Here is an 18,861-nt window from a genome sequence, read left to right on the forward strand (position 1 = left end):
GGAACTGGAATATGGATACAAGATTTGTATTCCGCTCGGATAAAACATGACTATCTCAAAACTTAAAGTTGTGATTATCACAAGAATAGTAACACATAATTATAACAAAAACAGTAACATGATTATAACAAGGACAGTAACATGATTATAACAATAATAGTAACATATATAACAATAATAATAGTAACATAATTATTACGAAAACAGTCACATAATTAGTACTAGAACAGAAATAAGATAAGAACATAAACAGTAACACACGATTATGAAAAGAACAGTAATACACGAATACCACCAGAACAGCACCACTTAATTATCACAAAGTACCACACGATCACAACACCATTATTTCTAGCATATACTCAAAACAAAATTTACGACACGACACACACTAATTTGTGCCGTTGAGAAACCACAATATTTTTATACGTAAAAAAACCGTCGTGAGCTTTTAAGACTCTTTTTAATACAAGACATAGTATTTTTAAAAATTTAGGTTTTACCTAATTTAATTCAAGGAAAAACAATAGATTTAATAACTACAATAAAAGAAAATACGTATAGTTTTCTGCTTTAAGGTTTAGGTGGGGAGCCAGCCCACGCTTTATACTTGTAGTTTTTCGACGATCTTTTTCGTATTTTCATCTCCGCCATGTCCAAATAATCCAACTGGCTTGTCAGATTATCCCAATGTATCCCCTTCGAGTCTTCATCCGTTTCGAACAGCCCGGTCAAAAAAACGTAAACTCTACCACACCCTTGAAACCACCACCCCCCACCCAGAGTCTGTGCGCACTTGTAGCCGAGTAAGCTGTAGTCTTTAGTAGAGAAGCGGATATTGGTGTGCATTTCTAGTTCATCCAGGACGTTTCCGGTGAAGGCGGCGACGTAGAAAGCGTAGTCCAGTTGTTCGTTGAAGAGCACGAACTGTCCGTAATTGGCGTAGTAATCTTTGCCCTGGTACCTCATGTCGATCCGCAGTTCCCACGTTCCATTCTGTTCCACGTAATCAATTCAGTTATTTTCATTATGGTGTAGTTTAATACATGGAATACGGTAAAAGTTATTTCTTTTTATATTAACAATTCAGCTATTTTAATTATGGTGTAGTTTAATAAATGGAATACGGCAAGAAAAAATAAACATTTTCACTTGAACAATTCAGTAATTCGCGCATTGGTATAGTTTAATATATGACATACGGCAATTAAAGTTTTTTTTTCTCATTTTGGTATAGTTTCATTAATGAAATACGGTGAGAAAAAAATATTTTCGTATAAACAATTCATTTATTTTCGCAATGGTTTTAAAAATGTTTTTTTTTAATAGCATCTAAATTGTGTTCAAAACGCACATACTAAAGTCGTTAACTTTATTATATAGTGTTGGATTAGCTATCATTAACGTTTACACGTCATGTGCTTACACAACTTTAACGATGAACATCACATAAGTAGAGAGGGATAGAATACTTATTTAAATGACCATCTTTAGTAGTATACAATGGAACAATTAGAACTATAGACACACACACACACAATATATATATATATATATATATATATATATATATATATATATATATATATATATATATATATCTTACTTTTGTCAAGCTGTGAATCTTCTCCAACCCATGCCAATAGTCCCCCTCCCATGAACCAAAGCCAAGCTTGTAGTCAAGCCATGTTCGGTTGAAGTCCACATCGCCTTTTATTCGACGCTGAAATAAACCATTTGAATTTTTTTTAACTCTTTAAAGAAATTATGTATACGCAAACGAAACTGTATAATTGAAGTGTTTGGTGTGTGTAGATATGCTGATACATTTTTACCTGAACAGTTCCTAAAATCCCCTGAAATTTTAAGCTATATTATAGTTCTAATTATTAAAAGAAATATATTTTAGTAGGATAAAATATTTGATGGACCCAAAAGAAGAATCATAACTATAATTTAGCGTGTTTTATACCCAATATCGGGTGAGTATTGTAACTTTTGATATTGTGAGTGTTAATATCTTTAATAGTGTGAGTGTTGGTATCTTTAATAGTGTGAGTGTTGAAATCTTTAATATTGTGAGTGTTGATATCTAGAATAGTATGAGTGTTGATATCTTTAATATTGTGAGTTTATATCTTTAATATTGTGAGTGTTGATATTTTATATATTGTGAGTGTTGATATCTTTAAAATTGTTAGCGTTCATATCTTTAACAGTGTGAGTGTTGATATCTTTAAAATTGTTAGCGTTCATATCTTTAACAGTGTGAGTGTTGATATCTTTAATATTATGAGTGTTGATATCTTTAATATTGAGAGTGTTGATATCTTTAAAATTGTTAGCGTTCATATCTTTAACAGTGTGAGTGTTGATATCTTTAATATTATGAGTGTTGATATCTTTAATATTGTGAGTTTATATCTTTAAAATTGTGAATATTGATATATTCAATATTGCGAGTGTTGATATATTTAATAGTGTGAGTGTTTATATCTTTAAAATTGTGAGTGTTGATATCCTTAATATTGTGAGTGTTGATATCTTATATATTGTGAATGTTGATATATTTAATAGTGTTAGTGTTGATATCTTATATATTGTGAGTGTTGATATATTTAATATTGTGAGTGTTGATATCTTTAAAATTGTGAATGTTAATATCTTTAATATTATGATTTTTCCTATCTTTAACAGTGTGAGTGTTGATATCTTTAATATTGTGAGTGTTGATATCAATTTACCAGCATGATAATCCATCCACCACCATCTGTCCTTGTGTCACACAGCACATCGCTACCATCATCAGGTGATTTGGACACCATCCTTGTCGGTAGAGCCGTCGACATGGTTGACAACTCACAGGTAAGCTGCGATAAAAAAATAAGTAGCTTACACATTGTACAGTACTCACACGCGCACATAAACTTACCCGTATACATACCGAATCATGCGCATTCAAACGCACGTGCATAGAGATTAGCTATTTCTATATTATTATCTACGTCGCCCAACCATGCGGGACACCACGCACACACGCCGACTCTCTAAACCTCATCCCGCCCCCTCACTCGCTCTCCAGGCATGCGCAACAGTGTGTACCCACCCACCCCTTTTGGACAACTGTGTCTTTCTGGAAGTCTGTAACCGTCACTAAATAGCGGCGTATGTTACGCCGCGGGTCGGCTCCTTTAGAAAATTAGCACAGACGTTAATGTTTGTGACGTGTTTAAATTGAATTACGTATCAATCATTTTTTAGCGCAATTTCCATTCTGGAGAATTGCGTTTATTAACTCGTCTTTTCTGGGAATGGATGGATGAATGTATGGATGTGTGTCCGGGCTTTAAGTCGTATCTCCTCCTCAACGAAGCAATATCGATGACTAGTTACAAAAGCAATTATGTTAAGCAAGTTACGAGGATGAACATAGGCCATAAAAATTCCGGGTTTCTTTCATGGATTTCCCGAAAAAGCCAAAAAACCTCGAGAAAATGCAGTTTTTTTGCCCATATCTCGGCAACCAGACCACTTAGCGACTTGAAACATGTACCAATCGATTCCTGCCATAATTTAGAACAATATTGCCGAAGAAAGTTTTCAAAAATATCCTTTCGTTCGGTCACAAAAAATTTTTTGAATTAATTAAAATTTGGACCGAATTAGTAGGCATGTTTTTCCAACCACACCACACGCGTCATCACGTTCAATAGCTGCGCCATCACGTTCAATGGCTGCGACATCACGTTTGGTAGCTAGGCGCGCAATGGTTTTTAGTCATGTTACTCTATTGTAAATAAAACATGTAAAATACTGACATTTTTTTTTAATAAAAAACGTTTTAATAACTAACCAATGGTTTTACTAACCCTGCTCTTGATTTACGCTACGACAGAGCTATTTTTAGATAACATAAGGAAATTGCGCTAAAATTATCACTAGACTTTTTTTAATTACTTGTTTAATGGTATAAACCCAATATTAGGAATTAATCTCTTCAATTTAATAACCTTGAAATCACTTTGTATTATACCATTATGAAAATATCCAATAGTCTTATACATTTCTTTATAAGGAATTAAATAACAAAGATAATAGACTGAGTTTGTAGATTGTACCTGGACCCATCTATTATTATGTCAACTATGCCTAAATAAGTAAAGTATAGTACCATTTGCGAACCTGATGGCCCATGGGGCAAGTGAAGTAGAGTTCACCGGTTTCTGTGACTTCGGTATGAGAATGGATAGAATGGTCAGCTCTATGACTAGCCGCCTTTAATTTCCCTAACGTCAGTTAGGTACCTTTTAGAGCTGGGTGGAATAAGGGGCGTCTACTGATTTGAACTCGATACTTTCAGGGTTGGTTGTCTAACACTCTACAGCTAGACCACGCCGTCCCTATTCTAAGTCTGTATACATAAGTACAGAAGTGAATCATGCTTTTTTCACAAATTAATACTTCAGTGAAATGTGATAGCACGTGCGGATACTATACATGTTGAAACTCTTTCGAGCCTCTTTTTCTTCTTCTTCGTTCTTAATTTTAGTGTTGGAAGGGATCCCCCTCCAACACGGATACGTGTCAACTGACTATGCGCCATTGAGGCAATTTCAGCCTGATTTTCTTTTTGGATATTCTTCCATGGCATTTGTCCAACCAAGAACAATCCACAAGGCAGCAGTTGTTTAATTTTGGAGTTGTCTCTCCTAGAAGAGTGGCTGTCCCCAGCTAACGAGCCTCATCTGCCCGAGGGTTCGAACTCGAGGCTTTTAGGGTTAGCAACAATGAGCTTTACCGACTCGACCACGCCGACCAAAAATTATCTTTTACCGTTTCATAGTCACACGTGCTCTTGGACCGGTCATTCTTTTTCAAGGTCACTTGCTGGGTCTCCCCTGACTGGACTTGTCCAACTACACTTCTAGACTTCATCGCTGGATCACCTGAAAGTAAGTAGTTCCCTTTCAAACCTGATGGTCTATGGCGCAAGTGAAGTAGAGTTCACTTGTTTCTGTGACCTTGGCATATGAAGAGATAGTGTGGTCAGCATTATGCCCAGCCGCCTTTACATTCCCTAACGGGATTTAGGGTATGCATTAGAGCTGGGTGTACTCGGGGACAATCAAACGGTTTCAAACTCGAGCATTTCGGGTTAGCAGCCTAGTGCTCTACCGCTAGGCCACTCCGTCCCATAAGAAACACCTAAGAGGGACGTATTGAGCTTTGTGTTCATAGAAATAAGAAAACATATCCCCAATTAAATTTAAATATAACTGACTCTTATATTACAAATCATTAAAAATAATAACACACTTATATGATAATTTACGAAAAATATTCAGAAAATAATTATGTTGTTTGTATGTCAAATACTGTATGAATGTCGAAAGAAATGAAAAATCGGAGAGCAAATAAACCAAGGCAGGTACTCACTGTTGTACGCGCGCAGAAAAAGAAATGAAGTTGTGATCAGAAAAACAAAGCCTGGCGTAAATGTCTCCATTATTTTTAGAGTAGCGAACAATGGAGTCTGTACGGTAGAATAGCTGCAACAGACTGTACTATCAACTACACACCAATTGTATCATTGTTACACAGCGTTCACACTTGCGACATGTATACTGTACATGTCTAGGACAAATACACAATAAACATGTTACTTGAGGAACATGTTTTCACACAACACATTTTTAGGTGTTTTTTTTCTGGACATGTTTAGTATACATGTCGCAAGTGTAAACGCGGTATAGGTCTGGTTAGTGTGTTTGAAGCCACGTAAGTTTGCTTGTTGTATACTTTATTACATTGATTGATTCGTCGCTATGGGTGAGCAAGAGGGTGATAGGGATGGGGAAGGGAAAATTGGAAAGGGAAGCATAGTAGATAAGAAAGGTTAAAGTAGTGTAAAAAAAAAATTAAAGATACCTCTTCAGACTTAGCTGATGAAGTGGAGTTGATGTTTCTCGACCTCGGCATATGAAAGGATGGTGAGCTCAGCACTTCCCCAGCAAACTTTCAATAACGTGAGTCAGGTATCCATCAAAACCTGGGTGGACTCAGGAACGTCCTACTGGCTTGAAACCGGATTCGTACTCGAGACTTGCGGATAAGCAGTCTAGCGCTCTACCGCTAGGCCACTCTACGCTCGTAAAGTTGTGATGAGGATTGTTATATGTATGCAAGGAGGATGTTAATGGATGGTTGGGGCAAAGAAGATGAGGATGGTGTTATATGTCAGGCAATGAGGATTTTGAGGACGGTGTTAGATGTCAGGAAAGGAAGATGTTGAGGAGAAAAGTGGAGGTCAATCAGAGGGTGTGAGGATAATGTGAAGAGGTAAGCATGGATAAGGATAATGTTTGATGCAAAGTGAATAAAGAGATTTGTAGACGAAATAAAGATGCGTATCATCAAGGATGGTTGATATGGAATACAGTTAAGTACCACTTCTTTTTACCGGAAATCGCCCAAAAGTCGATAGAAACATGCGCATAAAATCTAAGGATGGTATAGGTCATGCTGGAAAGATGAGGATAATGGGATATGTGATACTGGAAGGATGAGGATGGGGTTTCTGCAAGGATGAGGATAATGGGATAGGTGATACTGGAAAGATGAGGATAATGGGATTTGTGATACTGGAAGGATGAGGATGAAGTTTCTGCAAGGATGAGGATAATAGGATAGGTGATGCTGGAAGGATGAGGATAACGGGATAGGTAATGCTGGAAGGACTCATGGTTTGGCAAGGAAGATGCAAATGATAGTAAGGGTGAGGTGATAAAGACGAGCAGGAAAGGTGAAGCTATTGTCAATTTAAAGCCGAGTTCGACCCACAAGCGTAACGAGTTTATTTTAGACACCAGAAATGTAAATATTCTCAATTGTTCAAACCCTATTGTCATATAACCTATTTATCTACTGAGAATGTATATGCATACAACAGCCCGCTTAACACTCTGTCAGATTAAAATTACTTTTAATATTATTCTCATTCTATTCCGCTATTATAGTGTTTATTCCCTTGCAAAAGCGAGTTCAATATCGAACCACCAGTGAGGAAGATATGCGGGTTGATATGAATGTATTGGTTAAATCTTTATTACTACCCTCATATTTGGCCTCAATCAGAGGCGTAGTGAGGGGGTGGCGGGGGATACATATGTCCCCGGGCGCCGACCCTAGGGGGCGCCAAAATGGGTTGGAAAAAAAAATAAAAGCTCATTTTATCTGCAGTTTTGCATTATAAATATAAAAAAAATATATGGTGGTGTGGCGCCAAATTGAAAGTCTGTTCCTAGGAGGGGGGGGGGGACAAATTGAAAGTTTGTTCCGGGGGGGGGGGGCACATTGAAAGTTTATCCCCGGGCCCCGGGAAGGGTTGCTACGCCTCTGGTCTCAATATAAGTTACGAGTTATGATTGTAGGGTTTGACACACTGTTAGTACCTAGACTAAATATAGCATTCTTTAAAACTGTATGCACGGTATTAACATCTAGATACACTAACATTCCCTATCCCTTGGGTCCATGAGCTGTGTGGAGATACAGGGCCTGATACATGGGCAACATCTGGCTCTTCTCAACTTAGGGCCCAGGCTTTGTGCTTGGGTTTTCCAATGCGCAATCACCCAATGGTCTATTTAGAGTACGGAGCCATATATACACTAGCACTGTTTAATAATGCAATTCTTCAGTAACTGCCAGAGTTTCTTCCAGGCATCTCTTCGGAGCCCCCCCCCCCCCCCCCCCGAAGACAGTCTACCGTCCCCCCCCCCCCCCGAACAAAATGGAATTTTTATAGAAAACATACTTTTACCAGTGTCCCCCCCCTCCCCCACGAAAATATTAAGTGCTTCCCCGAAGAAACAACTCAGAAAGAAACATTGGTAACCAATACAGCACAAAGGATACAAGTGGATATTATCAATAATTCTATTATTCATAGTAAACTCGCCTGAATTCAACTGTTCTAGACAATTTACCTGAATATTAAAACAAGTGGAAGCGGCTTTAGTCCTGTTTGGTTTGAACACCAGACTCCAGTCGGAGAAAGTAAATGTAAATTGTGTATATCACTGGCCTAGAATTTTTTCTGAATTAAAGATAGAGCTCTTCAAAATCAAGGACAGCATAGCACACAATCAGTCTCAGATTGATGGTATCAAAAGCAGTGTTTCTTTCAGAATTTTTTTTGGGGGGGGGGGGAGGCACTTGATATTTATTTATTTGGGGGGGGGAGGGCGGACACTGGTAAAAGTATGTATTTTTTATATAAATTTCATTTCCTTCATGGTGGGGGGGGGGGGGAGAAGTGCCTGAAAGAAACACTGATCAAAAGTAAAGTTAACATTAAAGCCACTTTCAACCCAGCAAGACTCAAGGCCGTCAGCTTACAGTATACGTCCTTAAAAAGACGGTTATTTGCATAGATGACATGCAAACTGAAGTCCTGCCATTTATTTACTTATTATATTTATTATTATTCTGGAGAGAAGCTAAACATTGGTATCAACCATACCATGCTCAATGACAATAGAATACACACATTACCATATTTCACTCGATATTTCGTAATCATTTGGTTTTAAGTAACCAAAACGTATTTATTTTGTGTGGACCTACACTTTTATTAAAGCAATGCATACCGACGTTTTAAAATGTACTGATTTACCAAGGATATTTTTAGTGACGGTTTATTTTTATTTTTTAATTTTAAAAAACGTGTAGGCCTATATAGAAACTTATGTTTTAAATAAAGTAGCTATTGATTGCTAGACATTTAAAAAAAATGTTTTATATTTTTTTTTGAGTAGCTTACATTAAACCTGGCTTATTTGAAATCAATTTTTTATGAAACATCGTTAAACCAATAGCCAACATCTATAGATTTGAGGTGGAATGTGGTTTCATTTCACGTTTTCGTTTGTTTGAAAAATATTATTTTAAAACTAACAATTCGAAGAATTTCCAGAATAGCTTAAACTTTTAACATTTTATTTTAACTCATTCAATAACAAATTATATGAACAGTGGCAAGGTAGCATTTCAGGCTAGATTGTAGAATAGCGATGTTGTAAAATAAACACTTTCAATGTTACGAATCAAATTATTCACCGGATGAGTATAACAACAAATAATGGCGTCTTGGTTAACAAAAGCAAATTAATGTTTAATTTTCAAAATCGATAATGCGAAAAATGTGAAGGTACTATGTTACAATGATTATGTAAATATAGAAGTACAGACTAATTTATTTTTTAAATGTATATTTTCAATATCTGCTTTTATCAACTTTATACATTTTTTACTTAAACTATTAAATTTCTACATTTTCCAGCTTAAAAAACAATTTTTATCAAATAGAAAAAAGCTTCACATAACATGAAATGTAAAAAAAAAAAAAACGTGTCATAAATAATAATTCCTCCCACATTAATTAGCATATCAATACCATTACAAGTTTTTTATTCACATCCCCCCCCCCTATCTATCTATATATATAATTCTCTTCTTCGAGCCGTTAGAAAACAAGCTGCAAACGCTCTCCCTACCTCCCCACCCCTACATGGTTTTAGTGAGCTGTGTTCACTCTAAATGTTTACAAGCAGAGCCAACGATTTTAAACGTAGGGGGGGGGGGGGGGGGAGGGGGGAGGAAAGGAAGGGGGGGGTTATGGTCCTTAACGAGCTACTTATTGTGTTTTAAAGAAATATTTTCAGTGTTAGCGTTGGTACTGTCGAATTCACAAATTATGAATTATTGAAAATTAGAAACAACTAAATAGCGGCGTATGTTATGCCGCGGGCCGGCTCGTATATATAATTCTCTTCTGGGAGACGCTAGAAAACAAGCTGTAAACGCGCTCCCTACCTCCCACCCCTACATGGTCTTAGTAAGCTGTGTTCACTCTAAATGTTTACAAGCAGAGACGGGTTATGTGACGACTATTAGGGGCAGATAATTTAGTTTAAAACTAAGGGGGGTATGGTTCTTAACGAGCTACGTATAGTGTTTTAAAGAAATATTTCCAGTGGCAGCGTTGGTACTGTCAAATTCACAAATTATGAATTACTGAAAAGTAGAAAAACAAAAACTAAATAGCGGCGTATGTTATGCCGCGGGCCGGCTCGTTTGTTATAGTTCAATGTGAAAATATAAAATACTTTTTTTAAAACATCCAACAGAAAAACTTTATTACCACAAGGTATATGTATAACGTAACCCCTTAACTGAGCGCTGTATGTGATGAGATCTATGGGGCTCGATTTCTCTAGTATTAATTATTTTAGACATTTTTCTAGGGACTTGAAACTGTTGGCAGGAGAGAGGGGGTATCACTGGTAAAATAATATATTTTCTATATACATATATTTTATTTGGGGGTGTGGGATGAACTTGCTTGACGATGCTTGAAAGAAACTGTTAGCTAGGCAGATGTGTGTTACGTCTAGTTACAAAATTACACGGGATTGGATCGCTGAAACTTCCTAGTTTTAATACGTATTCCACATTTTACTAGCCGTCTCATTTTTTTGTCTACAAGCAAGATGAGGTAACTCCCGAATTCTGGACACACATGTAGACCAAAGCACGTAGGGGATTGGCAGGGGAAGCTATTCAGGGAAAGTTAAGCGCTACACTATTTAAACAGCGGCTCTCCGTGTTATGTGAGTGCATGTTCCTGTTGAGTGAGCTGGACCACGTGACATCCTCTCTACTGCTCACACTATGACCCCCAGTACTGTGTTGTTTCTCTTCCTGCAGATGACTTTTATTGTGTCACGTGTTGTTTTCGCAGAAAACGGTAAGTGAAGGATTTAATTTCATGTTCACTAACGTTGTTTTAGTTCCGTAGCGGTATTTAGCCTGACCGTGCCATGCTTGTTTAAATAGAATTAACACAGCTTTTTCTTTGTTTACATAGCGGCGTTGTAACCAATTTTAGAGGCTCAGAGCAGACGAACACATTTTTTACATACATATTTGCCGGGTGTGATGTGTGTTGTGTGAATTGTATATGTTGTGTTATGAGTGTGTTCTTGTGTGTTGTGTTTTTTGTGTTGTGTTTTGTGTGTTGTGTATAGTTAGGTGTGGCGCGTTGTTAATTTGTTCTATGTAACTAAAGTGCATTAAGTGTGTTTGTATATATATATATATATATATATATATATATATATATATATATATATATATATATATATATATATATATATATATTACATACACTAAATACATATGTATATCTATACACACTAATATATATATATATATATATATATATATATATATATGCATATATATCTAAATATATCTATATATATATCTATCTATCTATCTATATATATATATATATATATATAGAGAGAGAGAGAGAGAGAGAGAGAGAGGGAGAGTTAGAGAGAAAGAAAGAGAGAGAGAGAGAGGTATACAGAATAGAGACTCTTGTAAAGGGCTTACATACACTAAATACATATGTATATCTATACACACTAATATATATATATATATATATATATATATATATATATATATGCATATATATCTAAATATATCTATATATATATCTATCTATCTATCTATATATATATATATATATATATATATAGAGAGAGAGAGAGAGAGAGAGAGGGAGAGTTAGAGAGAAAGAAAGAGAGAGAGAGAGAGGTATACAGAATAGAGACTCTTGTAAAGGGCTTACATACACTAAATACATATGTATATATATACACACTAATATATATATATATATATATATATATATATATATATATATATATATATATATATATATATATATGCATATATATCTAAATATATCTATATATATCTATCTATATATATATATATATATATGTATATATATAGAGAGAGAGAGGGAGAGAGAGAGAGAAAGAAAGAGAGAGAGAGAAAGGTATACAGAATAGAGACTCTTGTCAAGGGCTTCATAATTTGATTACATAGATTTTCGCTAAAATCGGCAAAATTTTCTGATTGTCTTTAAATACATTGACCAACTTGCATCTCCATTGATCTAAATATAAATACAAAACTGGCGTCCGAGAGCTAGGTCAAGTGTGACCAAGTGACCGACACTCCACTCAAGTATAAGTGATCTTCATCAAAAGAAATACGTTCAGTCACTAGTCAGAAGGAAGTTTCAACTCGGTGTTAAAAGCACGTGCATGTATAAATAGCGTGGGTAGGGATCATTATTAGTTTAGCCGTACTTTTAAGTACATTCATGATATGCTAAGTTATTACAAACTAATTGAAAACACAACAAATGTTGAATAAAATTCCGAAATTTAATAGGTCAAGCTTGAAATCTTTGCTTTAAAAACAGGAGTCGGTTATATAAAAGTTTATTTAACGTATATTCTATTCACTTTAAATCATTAGCTTTAAGATGTATAGTTTATTATTTATTATGAAAAAAATACACTTTTCAGCACTTTGTGTGTGCTATTCAAACGTTTTTAAAGGACAATTAACCACACATACATTCATATTCTATTCTCAAATAATACGTGTGTATGAATTTCAAATAAACATTTGACACTGGTAAAAGTATATATTTTCTATATAAACTCCATTTCGTTCGGGGGGCGTTAGACTTTCTTCCTCCCCCCCCCCCCCCCCCCCCGAAGAGATGCCTGAAAGAAACTCTGCTCTTCGTAATTAAATCATTTGGTTCATAATGTTCCAGCCACATGCCAGAACAGATGTGGTTCTACCAGAAACGCCACTACACCCTGTCAGTGCAACTCTGCCTGTATCAAGTTCAAAGACTGCTGTGCTGATTATACGACATGGTGTTCTACTACTGGTGGTAAGTCTTTACCTTAGCATTGATTTCACAACAGTAACATTTATGTTATTTTTATTTTTATTACTTAATCGTCTAAATGTTTATACGTAGTTTTTTTTTTTTTTAAGTAGATAAGTTGGGTCAGTAACAAAAGTAAAGTTAAAGTACAATTCATTTTTAGAACCTGAAATTTCATGGATCAAGTGTAGTTGAGTTCATGTTTCTATGACTTGAGCATTTGAAGGGACAGTGTGGTCAAGAACAGCCCCAAGCCGCATTTACTTTCCCTAGCGTGATTTGGGAACCCATCAAAGCTGGGTGAACTCAGAGGCGTAGCGAAGGGGGATGGGGGGTGGTTATATATGTCCCCGGGGGCCGACCCTAGGGGCGCCAAAATGGGTTGAAAAAAAACAAATAAAAGCTCATTTAGCTGCAGTTTGAATTATAAACATAAAAAATAGGGGGATGCCAAATTGAAGGTTTGTCCGGGATGGGTCGCTAAGCCTCTGGGACTCATGGAAGTTCTATTGACTTGAATCATAATTCAAACTCGAGACTCTCGTGTTAGCAGTATAGCGCTCTACCGCTTAGCCACGCCGCCCCAATAAACACTTTGAGTTGGTTTATAAAGCTGTTTTTAAAGCTGTTTATAATTCTGTTCTAACATCATGTAGGGCGAGCAAGAAGCTGTTCGAATCTGACAGCTGTGTCAGAGGAATTATGGGCCAGCGATGTCAACAGGCTGTCATCGTCTGATGTCACTGTCAACTACCAAACCAAAGTGCCAGATGGCACAAAGACTGACAACTCAACTGAAAAGTAGGCGTAATTCATTCTAATAAATAAATGAATAAAGCGTCGTACTTTCAAACATATATTTTATATTTTTCTATATTTCTATGTAGTTATTTTCTTTTTTTTTTTAGCCTTGATACTTTATAGCTACACTAATACTAGTACGAACACGGGTACATACCATTTGTCATATATGTTAATTTATACCTTTAATCCTTGTTACTACTTAGATTGTTTACCTATGTGAATGAGGCTAAACTTGGATCTGGCACCTACAAGCTGCTGTCAAATCTGATGAACAACTACGATCCAGTCAAAGGTGCCAGAGAGACTGCCACAACAGCTGAACTTGCTGAAGACAACGCCTTTTTAGACGCCATCCTGGCCACTAAAGTCATGGAGAAACTACTCAATTATCTCACTTGCAGGGGTAATAACTCTAATGTAAATACAAATTAACTTTCACTGTCCTGTGTAAGCTTTTAATTTAGAGCCCGTTTTCTGGGGCAGGATTAATGTTACAATCATCATCATCTTTTCTCATGTGTGCCCAAGATCCATGTGACAAATAAAGTAGAGTTCATCTTTTTTAGTGACCTTGGCATACAAGGCGATAGTGTAGACAGTGTTATGCCAAGCTGGCTTTGATATACTAATGTAAGTTTGGTGCCCGTCAGAGCTGGATGCACTTAAGTCAAGGATTTGAACCTGAGAAATTTGGATTAGCAGTCGTAGCCTCTACTATCCGACCACGCCATTACCTTATTCTTATTCTTGTCTTAGAATAAATCAATAGATTTTTTTAAACTGTCATTAGAGTAATTATTTGGTCTTATTATAGATAATATGTTTTTTTTAAATTACTAGGATTTTCATTTTTACTTGAGCTAAAAGTAATTATTGTGTGTTTTCTTGACCCCAGAATACCTGAAAAACTGGTACCTTTTGGTACCAATGATTTGCAATAGTTAACGTTTTGCGCTAAGTTTGTCAGCTGTAAGTTAGTCCACTATAAGAGTTTACATAGCAGTAATGTAAAAAAAAAAAAGTTCACCTTTCGAGCCTGACAGTCCATAGGACAGGTGAAGTAGAGTTCACCTATTTCTGTCCCTTCGGCATAATGAAGAGATAGTGTGGTCAGCACTATACCCAGCTGACTTTACTCTCCCTAACGTGAGTAGGTTACCTATCAGAGCTGGATGAATTCAGGCACGTTCTACTGAATTGAAACTGGATTCGAACTCGAGACTTTTGGGTTAGCAGTCTAGCGCTCTACCGCTAGGCAATTTCGTCCTCTTTTAACATAGAAGTATAAATAAATCACTTTTACCCCAGGTATTGTAAAAAACAAGGCGGCGCTGAGAACAACCTTGAAGAAACTTTGGTTTAACCTTTACTCACGGAACCGTAAAGGCACCACTCTAGACACGTGCGGGTTCGAACACATGATGGTGGGGGAATATAAGGACAGGAAAACGGTCAACGGCTTCCACAACTGGGTGTCTTTCTACCAGAAGGAGAAGGCTGGGACCTTGAACTACTTCGGATATGTGTCTCAGGCTAATGTAAGTTGTATTCGAAATTAGTTGGAGGTAGCGAAATTCATGCTGATTTACATTGTATGTAGATCTAGTTTTATAAGAAGAAAAAAACAATAATCGTTGATACAGGCTCTACCTCTGTTGCGTTTTTTAATTTAAAAATGAGATTCTAGAACTTTTTTTACATTATTTAAAAAAAAAATTCTTTTTTTTTTCAATTATGACTCAGATTAAACAAAAAAGATATAAATATGCACTTAAAAATAAATAAAACTATGAACCTCATTTCTAAATCTTGAAAAAAAAACAACTATGAAATACGAATTTTTTTTTTGTTTCCCTCAGCCAGTGGATTTACAATTTTTTCCGTTGTACATCAAATCTAAAACAGTTCTTGATTTTTTGACACATTTAAAACATTTAGAACATTTACATAATTGTGTTAACTATTTGAAAAATAATAAAAATCAGTCGTATTAAGCAAAACATTAATATATATACTTTAAAATTTAAAATAAAGTATGACCATCGTTTCTATGAAAAAAACAATGGAGAATAGGGAATTAATTTTTTCTTATTTTCCTCAGCCGTCCATTATAGGTGTTTTTTTTTCCTCAGCCGTCCACCATAGGTGTTTATTTTTTCTTGTTTTCCTCAGCCGTCCATCATAGGTGTTTATTTTTTCTTGTTTTCCTCAACCGTCCATCATAGGTGTTTATTTTTTGTTGTTTTCCTTAGCCGTCCATCGTAGGTGTTTATTTTTTCCTGTTTTCCCTAGCCATCCATCATAGGTGTTTATTTTTTCTTGTTCCCTCAGTCGTCCATCATAGGTGTTTATTTTTTGTTGTTTTCCCTAGCCATCCATCATAGGTGTTTATTTTTTCTTGTTCCCTCAGCCGTCCATCATAGGTGTTTACTTTTTTGTTGTTTTCCCCAACCATCCATCATAGGTGTTTATTTTTTGTTGTTTTCCCCAGCCATCCATCATAGGTGTTTATTTTATCTTGTTTCCTCAGCCGTCCATCATAGGTGTTTATTTTTTCTTGTTTTCCCCAGCCGTCCATCATAGGTGTTTATTTTTTGTTGTTTTCCTCAGCCGTCCATCATAGGTGTTTATTTTTTCTTGTTTTCCCCAGCCGTCCATCATAGGTGCCGCCTTCTCATGGGACAACAGAGTGAAAACTTTGGGCAGTTTTTTCATCGGTGTAAGCCCCGAGTTTGAGCTGGCCATTTACTCCCTTTGTTTCCTGTCCCACCCCGGGGGCGTCTGCAACATCTCCCTCAACGGAAGTCCCGTCAGGATAGTTTCCTACAGCAAAGATGGACACATCGCCACGGCCTACGTCTCTGCTTAATTCAGTCTAGAGTCGTTAAATAAACTAGTACGATAGCACTATGTAAATCTTTACTAATAATTGTGTTTGTTAAATCATTTTTAATAACTTTCTTCTATCTAAAAAGGTTGATGTGTGCTGTACGTTTATCTTCTTAACATTTTCGCCGTTATTCAATAAATTGGTACACAAGGACTATGTAAATGTTTGCTAATAAATACGTGTGTTTAATATTTGTGTCATACTTATTAACTAGCCATGTCATAATTGTCCTGTTTGTTGTAATTTACTGACAGCTGTTTATTGTATTTGTTTTTCACACATGCCACGTAATATCAAAACTTTAAAAATAAAACAGGAGTGATCTCCCATAAACTTTCTCAAATTCTATATATATAATTCTCTTCTCGGAGACCATAGAAAACACCAAGCTGTAAGCGCGCCTAGCAGCCCCCTCTCTTCCTCTCTAGGCATATCCCTACCACCCCACCCCCACATGGTCTAGTTAGCTGTGGTTCACGCTAAAGGGTTACAATCGTAGAGCCGGGTTCAGTGACGGCTGTAAGGGGCAGATAATTTGGTTTGAAACGATTTTAAACTTAGGGGAGGTAACTAAGAGGAGGCTGCTTTCACGGGGGGGGGGGGGGGGGGGTGTAGGGTAGGGTAGGGGTTGGTGGAAAGGGGGGGGGTATCGTCCTTAACGACCTACTGATAGTGTTTTAAAGCAAATATTTTCAGTGGCAGTATTGGTACTGTCGAATTCACAAATTTTGAATTACTGAAAAGTAGAAAAAAAAAAACTAAATAGCTGCATATGATACGCCACAGGTCGGCTTGTATTCTTATATAACACTACGGCGCAGTGGCGGAACTAGAAAAAAAGGCCACCCTGCAAAAAAAATTTTTTAGGCCCCCCCCCCCCCTCATTATAAATATATATATATATATATATATATATATATATATATATATATATATATATATATATATATATATATACTAGCCGTCCCGGCCAGGCCCTGCTCTGGCTTCTGTGAAAAACCTTTCTGTTAAAGACCATTACCTGTGTGTTTAGTAATCATCATAAACCCGGCATTGCCCACCCAAACCACAACCAACCAAAACCAAAACAACAAAACGCAAACATAACGCTAACACAATTACAAATACAAACGAAAACAAAAACTTAACAACAAACACAACCACACCCACAAACACCAATACAAACACAAAGAAAAAACAAACAAAAAAGCAAACGAAAACAAAAACCTAACAACAAACCCAACCACAAACACCAATACCAACAAAAAAAAATCAACGAAAAAAGCAAACGAAAACAAACCAAATCCAAACGCAAAACCAACCAAAAACACAAATACAAACCCAAACAAAAAAAAAACACAAACAAAAACGAAAAAAGAAAGAACAAAAACGAACCAAATTAAAACGCAACCACTAACGCAAACCCACCTAAACACAAAGAAAACACTAACGCGAACATAAACGCCCGGGGCGGAATCACCTGTTTTAGCTTAATGAACGACTATAGTACCCCAACTTATTCATAGTCTTTTGCACTCACTTAAACGAACGCGCCTGTTTCAATTTCATAAACAATTTTAATACTCCAAGCTTATCCGTAAAATACCTACAACATTTGCACTTGATCAATCCCCGCTAATTATGTAATTATTTTTTTCCCAACACCAAAACAAAGTAATTAAAAAGTAAATTATTTTCACGGAATGCAGTGGTTTTATAAAGGGAAGTAATTGTGTTTTTCCTAATTTATCAAAAGGAAGTAAGTGCTATAGGACTAAATAAAGACATAATTAGAATTTTTGTAAAAGATGATATTTTTTTTAAAACTTGTGTTTAATGAACATGCCGACAATTATTACTATAATTTGAAAAATGAAAATTATTTCCCAACACTTTCAATAGTAATTTTTTAGCTCATAAATTTAGACAAATGCGCACGATAATTTTTCTAACACTTAAAATCGTACAATTCCAACGACATACAAATGCATTACATACAGAACTGAGCTTTATATATTAGATATATATATATATATATACCAACACAAAATACGAACACAGTATACTCATTGCCAATGCAGGCCTGTTCGGGTTTTAATAAAAACAAGTTTTTTTTTAAATTAAAACAAATTACAACAAAATTTCATGTGTGTAAGTGCATTAGTTTTTTTTTTTTTTTTAAATACTTTTATTTGCAATTAAAACAAGTACATCAACATCACATTTTTTAACATAATTTTGAAAGTTTTGCATTAGTGTGTTCTGTGAAAATCGGTTTTATTTTATCTCTGCTATAAGACCTTTTAACCTTCAAAAGAATATAAGCCATGAAAGC

At 35.8% G+C, this 18,861-nt stretch overlaps 2 protein-coding genes across 2 annotated transcripts; one reads left to right on the forward strand and one right to left on the reverse strand.

Moving 5' to 3' along the window:
* Nucleotides 1–370: 370 nt before the first annotated feature.
* On the reverse strand, nt 371–5,555 carry LOC131929586 (ficolin-1-A-like). Its single transcript, XM_059285869.1, has 5 exons — nt 5,437–5,555; nt 4,834–4,946; nt 2,745–2,870; nt 1,607–1,723; nt 371–996 (listed from the first exon to the last, which is right to left on the reverse strand). The coding sequence occupies exons 1-5, from the start codon at nt 5,504–5,506 to the stop codon at nt 574–576; spliced, it is 849 nt and encodes a 282-aa protein (XP_059141852.1). The 5' UTR covers nt 5,507–5,555; the 3' UTR covers nt 371–573.
* Nucleotides 5,556–10,698: 5,143 nt separating this feature from the next.
* Nucleotides 10,699–16,565, forward strand: LOC131929587 (uridylate-specific endoribonuclease-like). Its single transcript, XM_059285870.1, has 6 exons — nt 10,699–10,810; nt 12,713–12,835; nt 13,489–13,633; nt 13,840–14,039; nt 14,945–15,174; nt 16,287–16,565. Exons 1-6 carry the CDS (start codon nt 10,735–10,737, stop codon nt 16,503–16,505), a joined length of 993 nt encoding a protein of 330 aa, XP_059141853.1. The 5' UTR covers nt 10,699–10,734; the 3' UTR covers nt 16,506–16,565.
* The last annotated feature ends 2,296 nt before the right edge of the window (nt 16,566–18,861 follow it).

Source organism: Physella acuta, unplaced genomic scaffold (genome assembly GCF_028476545.2).
Source record: "Physella acuta isolate Inbredline_101_S28 unplaced genomic scaffold, ASM2847654v3 ptg001653l, whole genome shotgun sequence".
Taxonomy (NCBI): Eukaryota; Metazoa; Mollusca; class Gastropoda; family Physidae; genus Physella; species Physella acuta.